The sequence below is a fragment of the Halyomorpha halys genome, unplaced genomic scaffold, assembly GCF_000696795.3.
Source record: "Halyomorpha halys isolate HHAL.00 unplaced genomic scaffold, Hhal_1.1 Scaffold20.1, whole genome shotgun sequence".
NCBI lineage: Eukaryota > Metazoa > Arthropoda > Insecta > Hemiptera > Pentatomidae > Halyomorpha > Halyomorpha halys.
This window is the reverse complement of record NW_027110474.1, coordinates 1,761,645-1,774,897: the sequence shown is the minus strand read 5'-3', so window position 1 is coordinate 1,774,897 and position 13,253 is coordinate 1,761,645. Positions and strand designations below refer to the sequence as shown.

Genomic DNA, 13,253 nt, shown 5'->3' with positions numbered 1-13,253 from the left:
TATTGTATTTAGTCTGTAGACTGATATTAATTGTAAAATAATAATGTGTGGAAAAAAAAATGTTATCTTTCTATTATATGTATCATATCAAAAAAATGTAATTTATAAATTTGTATATGTCCAGTCACGGATTGATCAGTATGCTGTGTAATGTAGCAACCCGATGTATTTGGGCAGCATGATTGAATAAATTTCTTTCTCTGTGAACAAATTAAAAAATAATGTTAATTAAATTATAAATAACTTTGTAATAAAGTGATAACAAAGTCCTGTCCTGTTGAAGGTTCCTAACCTGTCAGTATTGTTGAATTATATTAATATTATTAAACGTTATTGTTGAACGATATTAATATTTTAATTATATTATTTCAATTTCTTGAGACAGGTAATTATTTATTAATTTAAATCAAAAATTGTATCCTTTTTAGTCTCAACACTTTTTATTTCAACAGTCCAACGTTTCGGCCATCCCAGCCATCCTCAAGGACATCTTCAATTATAAATTCTTCCTCACATAAAAATTTGTTTTGCAGGCTATTCTGCCTCGTCATTCATTAATTATAAGTTAAAAACCTATTTTTTTATTTAAAATCATAATTATGTAAAACTGATTTTTTTGTATATGGTTTGTGTATATGGTAGTGATTTGGTAGATAATTTTAAAATAAGAAGTTTTAGATATTTATGATTTTAAATAAAAAAATAGGTTTTTAACTTATAATTAATGAATGACCTGAGCAGAATAGCCTACAAAACAAATTTTAAATTTTAATGTGAGGATATATTATAATTGAAGATGTCCTTGAGGATGGCCGAAATGGCCGAAACGTTGGACTGTTGAAATAAAAAGTGTTGAGACTAAAAAGGATACAATTTCCATTTAAATTAATCGATATTAATATTATTAAGTAATATTAAATTATCATTTATTTTGATTTTTAAAGATATAATCCATAGGCAATTAGCCTACAAAAAAGACAAATTAATGAATTAGGACATCTAATGGTTAAGGTATATTCAAAAACATTAGTATTGTGTGAGGAAGTAATATAATAATAATATGAAAGAAAATTTTATATTTGTATGTTTTCTCCTCGAAAATGGCTTAAGGGCCGAAACGTTGGAGGAGTTTTTAAAAGAATAAGTTGAGAGAAAAAGTGGACCTTTGAACAGTAATTAATAATATAAACCACAATCAATATATTAAATCAGTAATCTAATTGCATTTATAATTTTTCTTGTAAACCTAACCTTACATGTATTTTGAATGTACACATAATTTAATACAGCAATGAACCCATTCTTGGGTTCCTTTCTCTATAGGATTAAGGAACACTATAATGCAATCAATGCCGGAATAATATCTTCTCTTACCTTAATTCCTGCACTAAATCAGACATGCCAATGACCATTAGCTATTATACTTCATCCAGGCTTGATACTTTGGAAGTGGTTAATACTCGTACATTTGCATTGGCTGTTTAGTCCTAATGAATGGTGAAGTTGGTTCGGCGCCCACTTTCTAGATATGGTTGGCTTCTATCTTCTCACTAGGCCTTTACATAAACTGTACGACCCACATTCGGAGCTAGAAAACAAATTAATATCTATCTTCGGATATCCGTATTCGGACTGGCTTCAGTTGGATTTCTATCTCTTCCGTGAAGCTAGGAGATTAAAAATATACGATTTTATTTATTTATACAATATCAGCATTTATATAAAGGATATAAAGGCAATTTGTACTAAATGAAGTTTACGTTGTGGATAGTAATATGAAAAATGGTATTTATAATGTAGTAGTTGTCGTGATAGTAAAAGTTCTTTCAAGACTGAGGTGGTCACGAGTTTTAGTAAAATAAAATTAAGATTATAAAAAAAACAAAACAAAAAAAAACTTGATATCGATATAGTTAAAAAATTGAAGATCAACAGTTAGCTTTACTTCAACTGGGATGATCCTCTAGACTATGTCAAAGGAAGCTCAATATTAATGGTATGAATGAAACTCGTCAAACACAAAATAAAAGCAAACAAACATTTTTTGTCGGGAATGGCACTATTAATGAAAAGCAGCGATATGTAAATATTTCTGGTAATATAATCCAACCTTTGGTTTGTTAGACTTTATTATTCTTCTAAATGGATTAGTTTAGTCTGTATTAAAAAGAAATAAATATTCAGAATTTTAATCGAGTATTTATTTATTTAATTATTTTTTTACAGCATCACGATATTGGAGATGGACCAGCATTGGACTGGAAACCAAATGGTGACCCTTCGGTACTGACTGAAGTTCGGGAGAAAAAAGTTACCACCCGCCAAGAAAAGAACGAGACGATCGAAACCGAAGATGTCAAGCACCTTGGCAACATATCAGATCAGGTGGGGTTAATTTTAGTTTACTATTATTACTAGTATAAATAAAATAAGTTTATTTATAAATAGATGCTTAGACAGGATATTTTAATCATCTAAATCTTATTTTTACAGTTAATATGTTAATATACTATCAAAAATATATAACATCGTCAAATGACAACTAGGGTTTATACATAAGATGATCTTCCACGCTCTCTGTCGACACTGTCCTGCACTAAAGTCTTATGTCGCGGCAAACTTTAAATTCAAAATAATTGAAATTAATTTTCTTTACAAATATATAACAGAGATTAGGTCTGATGAATTATACCCAATTACTTTAATATTAGATAACTAAGAAGTGTGCTGTCAAAATTCAGAAAGAAAACAACATTGTCCAACTTTTCTGATTGTGGGTCATTGGTTTCCACTATACCTCAGCTAAATCACAATTTTTATAAAATCTGTTTTGATCTATCCCTAAAAAGACATTTGTCCCGATTTACCTTACTTTTTTCCTAAACTATTTAGCATATTTATCAATCGTTAAAATCTGTTTTAAAGTTGAATAAATTGTTGAAATTTTCTACTTATGTGCAGTATCTGGGTGCATTCTAATTTTTATTCTGAGTTGTAAAACCATGGAGTTTTTGAAAATCACATCTCTGTAGTCACTTTTTTTTTTCGCTTTTTCTTATACCTTGTAATCTGTTTTAAATTATATTTTTGGAAAAATCAAAATAGCCGAAAATGTGATATAACTAATAATATCAATGCAATCAATTCAATATGCAATAATATCAATAATATCAATGCATTATGCTGAATTATAGTTAGTTATATAAACTACGCACCCGTTTTCAAATTTTCTATGAATAAAAAAACATACTTTCGATCATGTTCTATACTAAAGAAATAATTGTTCAAGAGCTCGCTGAAAAAGAAGTTAATTATTTCACCCCATTGTTTGATTACTTCATCTTCTTAGGAGTAATACTTTTCAAGATATTTGCCAAAATAAATTAAAAAAGATGACAATGTCTAGTTGTTTGAACAAAAGTTTTGGTTTTTAAAAAACTATACCTCGAGAACCATTATAGGTAAAGATGTTTTCCAGCAATTAAATTAAAGATAGGTTAATTTACTATAAAGTAGTTTATAACGTTTATATTTGTAGTTGTTTTTATGATCAATAATCCCAACGACTAGAATTTAATTTATTATATCACTAAAACTACTACTACGATGATAAACGTCATATAGTACTTTATAGCACTAAACTAGCTTAGCTAGATTTCCCCTAGTAAAAAAACAGTATCTCGGATATTGTTCAACGCGAATAGCTATGTTAGGGCTCATATTTGAGTAAATTTATTCTACTTTAAAAGATGTCCTTTCTAAATTTTCTAGTGTAGTATTGAGGTTTAACGATATAGAGCTCTGAATGAAAAACTATCTCTTTTTCTTAGTGATTTGAAACATTCCCTATTTTGTTCACTCTGGCTATGCATGGCCGGCTCATCAATTTTGACTACTTAATATACATAGTTTTCATCAAAGTAATAAAATATTGGGATGAAATAACTTACTTTTTCCTTCTTTTGGGATCTTGAACTATACGGATCCGGGTATTAATAATGAATATTTCAAAATTGCAAATGAAAAGTTCTTAGATGCCTAACATTGATCTTTATTCAATTTTAATTCGAAGCAGACAGTAAGTTAAGAAGACAATAAATTTAGTCCGTGATGTTTGACAACTGGCGCCCGAGGTGGAAGGTTGGCCAGTGCACGGACACAAACTCACGTGGCGCGCCATTCGACTTGATGAGGTGGAGGACAGGTTAGGAGATATTTATATTGTTTCAATTCCATCTCAGCCTTCATGTCCACCTTTCACTGCTCCCTAGGATGTGATTGTGGGATCAGAGTTGCGGTATCAGCTGATGAGATCTTATGTCATTGTAAGAGTGTGTGTGTCGAGCTACTAATAACTTTATAACAATTCGGATTATATAACAATTTGTCCACGTTAAAAATTGTAATCTAAAGTATTTCGGCTTTCTTTCTTTGGTCTTTTACTCTCGGAATCAAATGATAATCATCCTGTTATTGACTAAATAATATTATAAGTTACTCTTGATATTGGCTTGAGAATGATTTGAACTACAGTAATAATCTGAACTCTTGAATCATTGAATAAAGTGAATACTTGACTTCATTACCTGCCAATATTTCTTCCAAAGTTTTTTGTTTTCCTATTTTTTTAAAAATAATTTTGTGAGATTTTAATTATATAAAGTTATCAATAGGCAAAATTTTAACTCTCTATATAAACAAGTTTTAATGATTACCGTGTAATATTTTATTCTACTCTTTTAGTGAAATAAAACTCTCTGTTACATAAAAAAAAAAATTCTATATTCATGTAATATTTTATATTAATCTCTCAATGAATTAAAAAAATATGCCCTGAACAGTTAGAAAAAAAAGGAAGCACAATATATTTAAATATATTACACTGTATTGACAAAAAATAATACAATCTAAACTACAGAATACATGTAAATTACAGTTATATAATTTGAGCAACGAGTGGTATAATTAAATGAATAGTTCTATAAATTGTAAATTAGGGTTGGTCAGCCTACGATATGGTACCCCCTTTTTTAAAATAAATAAATAAAATTTTAATTGCAGAAAACAATTGATGCGTTGACAAGGGGTTGAATTATGGTGAGTCAAAGCAGGTGCATATTAAATTTTAAAATGTTTACTTCATCACGCTTTTGATAACCTAGTTTTGAAGATGGAGATTTAAAAATGATAGATATAATTTATGCTGAAAATACGTAGGTTGGTATACGTAGTTAATACGTAAATACGTAGGTGGAATGGGTAAAAAGTATTTTATAAACCCATTCAAAAATAACTTTTTCTATGTTGACAGTGTATACGGATAAAACGTTATAAAATGACCAACAGAATACAAAAATATATATAATAATAATCTTTATTTATTCTGGGGTCGATCCCTTTAGAATAATATACAGGCTTAAAAATTTAGGCTTTAGATCCTTAGAGTGAAGATGATATTACAAAACTTTTTACAATAAAATAAAACAATGAATTAGAAAATATACAAATAAACAACAATAATTAACAGAATATATAAAAAATGTTAGAACAAATAAAATAAAACTATATGTCATATCATAAAACATAAGATGACTTCTGATAGTAAATACAAAGAAAAAAAATGTATAAAAAATCTAATTCAATTAAATTAAAAAATAATAAATGTAAAGATACAATTTCTGCTAATGTAAATATTTACAATTATAAACGAAACTCTGAGACATAAAATATGGAAAATACATAAAGCTTTTTGGAAACTTTCAATTCTTATTCTTCCGGGATTGGGTGGACAGAAGGTAGTCGAATATATGGGATATGTAGATTGGAAGAGTATTAGAACTACGAATAAAGGAGGGAATAGAATTCCCAAGATGAATGATCTACCAAAGTTTATTATTCTATAGATATAGAAGAAAACCGTGGTGCTTTATTATTATCATTATATAATATTATATGAACAAAGTTGGATTTAGTGTTGGTCATAAAATTTTTAATCAATTATTTTTATTTTTATTTAATCATTAAAAAAATAATTTTATTAAATAACAAACAACCAAAATTAAGTTCTTTCTAACGTCGGCTAACTCCAACTCACCTACTTTTTGTTGAAGTTTTTATTACCAAATCGGACTGGTTGTCCTCACATGGTTATAGTAATATTTTTTCTTAATAGTTTATAATAGGGGAGGGAGTGTAAATTCGTGCAAGAGACATGGATAATTATTTTCAATGTAAAACAATTGAGCAATGAACAATAATAGATAATAAAGATAAACTAGAAACAGTTGTAATGTAATTAAGAATGAATGAGAAAATAATTGATAAATAAAAATTGAGGCACATACCTCCTGAGCTATGCGGTAATAACTGAAAAAGAATATCTGTTTCTGAAAGATTCCTCAGATCTTCCTATCGGATATAGGTGTTGGGAAACCTATTGTACCTGTAGAACGAGGCTCATGTCGAGGTTAGCAGGTGGGTGGGGTTAAGTGCCGGGGCCCCATGTGATATATTGACGCTTGTCGTGATCGGTTATATTTTTCTTAGTTTAAAACAATCTATTTGGCTCAACCTAGTGAAAAATGCAGAGTCATATGAATGTGCTGCAGTTAATATGTCAGGGCCAAGAGGATTGCCATTTATGTACGTATTGGATAACAGTGGTGCAAGGACCTTGCGGTGCTCCTGATATTACGAAACCGCTAAGCATATGGCGAATGGATTTCCTAGCTAGCATATTTATTTATGAAAAACGAATTTGTTTTCCTTACGCTTTCATCCCTTTTATTTTATAAAGGGCATAATAACAGAAAGGGGGAAATATAAAAATATAGCAGTTTAATAAAATTTACATTATTCTATTAATATTTACTCAATGCTAAATTTTTATAGAATCAATATTGAAAAAAATTAAGATGATTTTATGGAGTTAGTCATCCTGTCATATGACAGGCTAATGTATATGTTAGCCAAAATTAAAAAACTGACTATTTAATAACATTAATTAAACTGAGACGAAAAAGACCAGACTGACAAAACCAATATGCTCACTGTTGCAAGCACACGCTAATTTAGCTGGAAAATTTGTTTTAGAACAGACATAAGATGTATCCATTTTTCTTTTTTCTCCATTATCTTCTACTTCTTAATATATAAAATAATATGTTATCTTAAAATCTTTGATTTTTCAACGATATACATTTTCTTAAAATATCATAATTTCCAGAAATGTGAAAAATATGTTCCCTCTTATTTCCATAAGTTAATAATTAAATCATCATATTTATCCATTTGTTAATACTTTTAAAAATGCCAAATGGTTCATTATTGAAAAGAAATAAAATTAAAGGTTCTTTAGTTAATGGAATCATAAATAGAAACTAATTGTGAATACCAAAGTATCAAGATAAATATTCAGTTTACCAAAATGCCTCATAGATGGAAGCGGATACTCGTAGAGAAGATATATGTCCGCAAACAGATCATTGGACGCTGAATGAAAGGCCTCCGAGACTTAAAAATTTCACAATACATTATTCATGCTGAGGCAAGAAAGTAAAAGGACTTCCAAAAGCTCTCCTACCCCGCCTCCCCCCCTCGTCCTACTGCTAAATAGAAAACGTCCATTCCTCACATTCCGTCGCCCTGTCCATTTTCTCTACGCCGGCCCACCCTGAAATTCTAAAAACTTTCTCATTTCTTTGTAAAAACTAAATACTTACAAAATAATTGTATTTCAGTGTTTTAGTGCACATAAATTCGGCCTCTTAATCATAACCAATGTTCGAATCCGAATATCGTTGAACACACATTATCTGTTCATTGATTCTTACTTTCGAAAAATAGCGATTGAATTTGGGTGTTGACCACAGCTCATGTTATAAATTCAGTTCACCCTAAACACAATTATTGAACCAAAACCCCTTCATGGTTGTATGTTTTTTTTATATATTACAGTATTGTAGCTTGCATGTCGTATGATATAATCTGTGCTCTATTTACATATATTGCTCACTTTTTACTTCCATCTTTCACAAAGGAGACACCATGCGACGAGGATGAAAGAAACCATACGAAAGTATTGTGCCGGAAGTAGCTGGTTTCACGAACCGTCAAAGCGAATAGTTACCGATATAACGGAACTGAGATTTCGGGATTGAGAGCGTGTGCTGTGTTTCTTGTTGACAATAAAACCTGAGACATTGCAGGACATTGTTTATCCGCATATTTTTCATAAGAAAACATTTCGAAGGAGAATGCATTTTTTGCTTTCACTTTGTGTTTGAACAGCTAAGCTCAAAAAACGAAGACTTATAAAACTGAAATTACATATTCAGAGCACACATATGTATAGAATGTTACCGCAACTTTTTCGTTAAAATTCATCTAGTGGAAGTGCCACTTTATATTATCGATTTTTCTCAGGATTTTCTCTAATAACCGCGATAAATATGATAAATTTGGTAAACCAATGAACAATTACATGCTTTCCAAAATCAAATAGGTATTAATAGTTTAACAGAGCTTAAATGGTGAATTTACAAAAAACATTTCTCTAAAGTACTATTAATTTCCTTTATTATAATAAATAACCAGCTGTCATTGTTAGCAATAATAAGCAATGGATAAACATAAAATATTAAAGAATTTGATGAATAACTAACGGGGCAAAAACGAAAAAGAGGGAAAACAGTTCAAATCGAAAAAGGCCGATACCACCCGAATCTACTCTCGCATCTCATCATCGCATCAACTCATCGCATTTGACCATAATTTCAAGTGTTCATCTTAAAAAATATAACATGCTAAAATAAATGGCTTTCTTATATATTTTTAATACAAGTCTAGAATTTTTCAGATATAATATTTTTCAGTTAGGTTCTGTAATGTCGTAATAATAGAAATTTAAGAACATTAATTTAATCCTCTGAAGCGATGTTAATTAGTACCTGTTTTATCATTTTTTTAAAATTTTATTGTTAGACAGTTTTTATGTATAAATTATTTTTTTTCGTTAATGGAAAGAAAAAAATAGTGTAAGAGTCATTAAAGAATTTTAAAAGTATATTGAATTGCTTACTTTTTTTTTCAAATATATTATATTTTACTTACATGAAATTAATTATTTATTATGTGTATAACAATGATTTTCATTTAAATTATTTACTCAAAAGAAACTACTAATTTATACGCTATTAAAAAAAAAATTTCTATTCCTATTTTATTACTATACTCATTTATGAGGAGAAGATGGTTGGGGGTGCGGTCAATGAAAACACAAATAAGTATGATTAACTTATTTTAATGTGCCGACGTTTCGGCTAGAGTTTCTAGCCTTATCAGGGCTAAAAACTCATTTATCATCCACGGTCAACTATCTCTCATAATTATACTCATTTATATTATACATATACATATATTATTTATTACTATTTTACAGCGTTTTATTTTTAGACAGTTTTGCTACACCATTTTTTTTTATTGGAACAAATGCGTAAACTTTCAGAGAAAGAAATTTTATGAGTTTATATCAGCGTTAGTTTATTTTTTACAATTATACTATGTTTCAATAACCTTTTGATTATGTAATAGAATGAAGTATGTAAAAAAAAAAAAAGATTTACGATTTTTTATGTTATTTAATAACAAATTACATTTATGAGTTACATTAAAAAATATTTTTGAGAAGTGAATTTTTTCTCTATAATTTTCTGTTCTTTTTGTTGTAAGAATTTAGGCAATTTATTGTAAATTCCCTTACAACTAATAACAACATGATGTTATGTTCTCGTTCATTGTTTTTTTAAAATTTAAAAAAAAATTTAAATTAAGGTCTAAAAAATAAAAGCAAGCTTAGTTTATAGTTTTTCCAATTCAATATAAATTTTAATATTTATGCATGAATCTCTTTTTTCCTTTTTATTGCTCTGTTCGCCTTTAAATTCTATATTCAATCAAGTTAGTTCCAATAAAAAGATGAGAAGAAAAAATTCAATGATTATTCATTATATAATGTTCTTTTTCTTTTATGATATTTCAGTTTTATGAATTATGTATTACTTAGGGGTATATTTTATTGCCAACCTCGAACATAATATTAATTAAAAATTCATTGAAAATAATATCTTCATAATTTGTTTTACTGTCAGAATTATAACTATGAATTTTATTGTTTTAATTTTTTTAATATAAGTATGACTTGAATTACTAAACTTATTATCCTTTCATTCATTTTGAGTGAAAATAATTAGATATTAGAAAATTAGAAATGATTTAATAAAACGAAATTCATTTATTATTTCAAATTTCAGTTAAAAAAAATTATATAAAATACAGAGTTGTAAGTAATCCAGATTATTAATGTACTAATTAATAATCATGATTTACTGTACCAAATTTAATTTTGTTGAAGATAGCTAAGAAATTCAAAGTATAAAATCTTGTGTGAGATATCATTTATAGGAGCCATGACCTATCAAAAAATCCTATCTATTGCCGACCAAACCAGTTGGAAAGCTAGGCTCCGCAAGTATGGCGCCTATTGATAGATCCACTATAGGGCAGGAAACATGGGTCCAATCTTCAGTGCAAATATTCCTCCATATAACAGATATACTATAAGTAGAATACGTACCAATGTCTTAGAATATACGTATCCTGGTGGTATAAGTCATTTCTATGGATAAGAATTCAATTTTAGTTTTGATTTTTGTTACCATTTATAAGCAGTTATGTGGAAGTAACTTTTTGAATACACTATTATGATACGACCACCACCTCTACCATGTATGTGGATTGAAATTATTCAAATAAAATGAGTTTATTCGTATTTTTAAATTTAAGGAGATGAAATAAATATTTTGACCAATAAAAGTTAATTCCTTTTTTTCATTATTATTTATTTTTGGCAATGTTCACCAATTTTTATGTTTGCTTTTGCACTTCAATGTTCAATATATTTTTTATACAATTTTCTCTATAGTTTATGAAAGCCGCTGATACAATAGTATTAATTAAAATTTAAAATTAATTCTATAATTGAAAGTAATATTAATAATTATAAAATGGTAAGTAAATCAAATGAAATAATACGTAGAATATTTCTCTCTATTAAACAAAAAAAGGTTTTTAGTGATCAGCGTGTAATATTTTATTTTACATAAGAGGTAGAATGATAAAAATAAAGTGTATATTTTGTCGTTTATTTATTAGAATCATATTAAAGTACAAATAAAATGCTTGGATAAAGATTTGAATTAAAAAAAAAGGCTTACGCTATATTGAAATAAATAATATAATTTGAACAACAGAATTCATGTAAATTACAGTTATATTATTTGAATAACGAGTAGTCCAATTAAATAGACCGTTTTATAATTTAATTAAATGGGAGATGGCCCCGCCTTCTAGTATAATAAAAATAAAAATTAGGTTAGAAAGAACTAGGTCCAGATGGTTAGAGAGCTCATCATAGAAGGATTCATATTTGGCTATCGCCAAAACGACATGTGGACCCTTGTGGAGGATTTTACTACCGACGAAGTCAAAGTATTGAAGATTTTACAAAGGATTTGGGATTTTGTAAATTATTGAATACGTGAGGAATTTAAACCCTAAAGCTCAACTCTGTAAGTTCAAGCAGGCCTTAATATATTCATGTAAATAAATTTATTGTTATTAATTGAAAGTTTCGACCGCCAAGTGAGTAAGTAGTAAGATTAGGGATCGACGAGCAGTTTTTTTTTACCTGGTATGACGAAATTAGCAATTCCTTTTTTTTTTTTTTTTTTTGAATAGGCACGGTGTTGGGACTAAAACATTACACCGTACCCATGTTAGGGTCACTAATATCACCACAATCATCCTTAGAGCGGTTGAGTATATAGGAAAATAAGAGAAAACTACAAAGTAAATGTAATTCATTGAATATTCTTCATTTCTATTTATTTAATTTTAAGAAAGTAAGATTCGCTTTCGGCACTTCTCGCGTGTATTTGGGCCCGCGGCACCCACTTTGGGAACCGCTGATCTAGATGTAGGTAGCGGATGTTTTCGACCAGGATAAGTGGAATAGTATTAACTAAAATGTGATCCAATTTATGTTACTAACGCATTTTTTTTAAAGCAGGATTTTCTCGAATTATCACGTTGAAAAAATCAATACAGGATTAATTAAAAAAAATATCTTAGGTTAGTAATGCCCCCAATCCTATTCTCGAAATCACTCCTTACAATAAAAATTATAAATCTTTTAGCCCTATATTGTTGTATTTTAAAATGCCCTGACAAATTACACCATTTCAAATCGTTATCATGCACTCAGAAAATATATAGGCGGATAATATCTAATGTTTCTTTGGGAGATAATGGCTGTTTGGCAAGAGATATAGAGAGCATTTCGGTTCTACAGTTGCATAAGACCACCGTTCGGACTTTTATCCCAGCTTGCGCAAAGCATTAGATCCCAGTTCATTTCTCTCATAGGAGTAATTGTTCTTATATTGACCAATGGCGAACCGGCTTTCCTAACCCCGCGAGCTCTGGTTGGTTTGAGAGTTATTAATCTCGGGTCCCTAAACTCCTCCCCCTTGGAGGGTGACGTTATGTCATTGATTTACGAAGCCATTAAAGGCGGTAATAGTGCTAATTAATAACGACCCCGTTGGATGTGGTTAACTGTTACTCTGGTTAACTGTTACAGCTTAGCGATTAATTAATTCAACCGCTATGTGTTTTGAAAGCGGTCTCACTTCTTAGTCCTACGTAGGACATAAAATGGTGCGTTAGAACACGATCTGATAGTAGTAATCGGAAATACTTCATTAAATCGCTAGAGGATCTTAAAATCGTTCAAAATGTTGCTAAGGGCCAAAAAAAGTATTTTTTATTAAAATAAATAATTTAAATTCCATCCATTATAATCTCAAAACCTTTTATTTCTCTTATAAGTCCGACGCTTCGGCCAATCCGGCCACCTTCAGGGACAATCTTAATACAACTTTGAAATTATATAATGTGATAAAAGTTTAAGGAATAGTGTCTGGGATAAATGATTTTGATTATGTTTTAAATGAATATTGACTAATTAGAAATTGATGTTTTTTACCTGGGCAGAATAGCCTGCATGGAGTTTAGAGTTTTTTAAAATATATAATTTCAAAGTTGTATTAAGATTGTCCCTGAAGATGGCCGGATTGGCCGAAACGTCGGACTTGTAAGAGAAATAAAAGGTTTTGGGACTATAATGGATAGAA

General features: G+C 29.1%; 1 protein-coding gene across 1 annotated transcript in view; it reads left to right on the top strand.

Moving 5' to 3' along the window:
- The window catches only part of chas (chascon), a gene marked incomplete at its 5' end in the record, with an annotated part of 397,334 nt that overhangs the window by 164,160 nt on the left and 219,921 nt on the right, over positions 1–13,253 (top strand). The window contains 1 exon segment of the mRNA XM_067048669.1: positions 2,227–2,385. Coding sequence (XP_066904770.1) covers positions 2,227–2,385 — 159 coding nt within the window.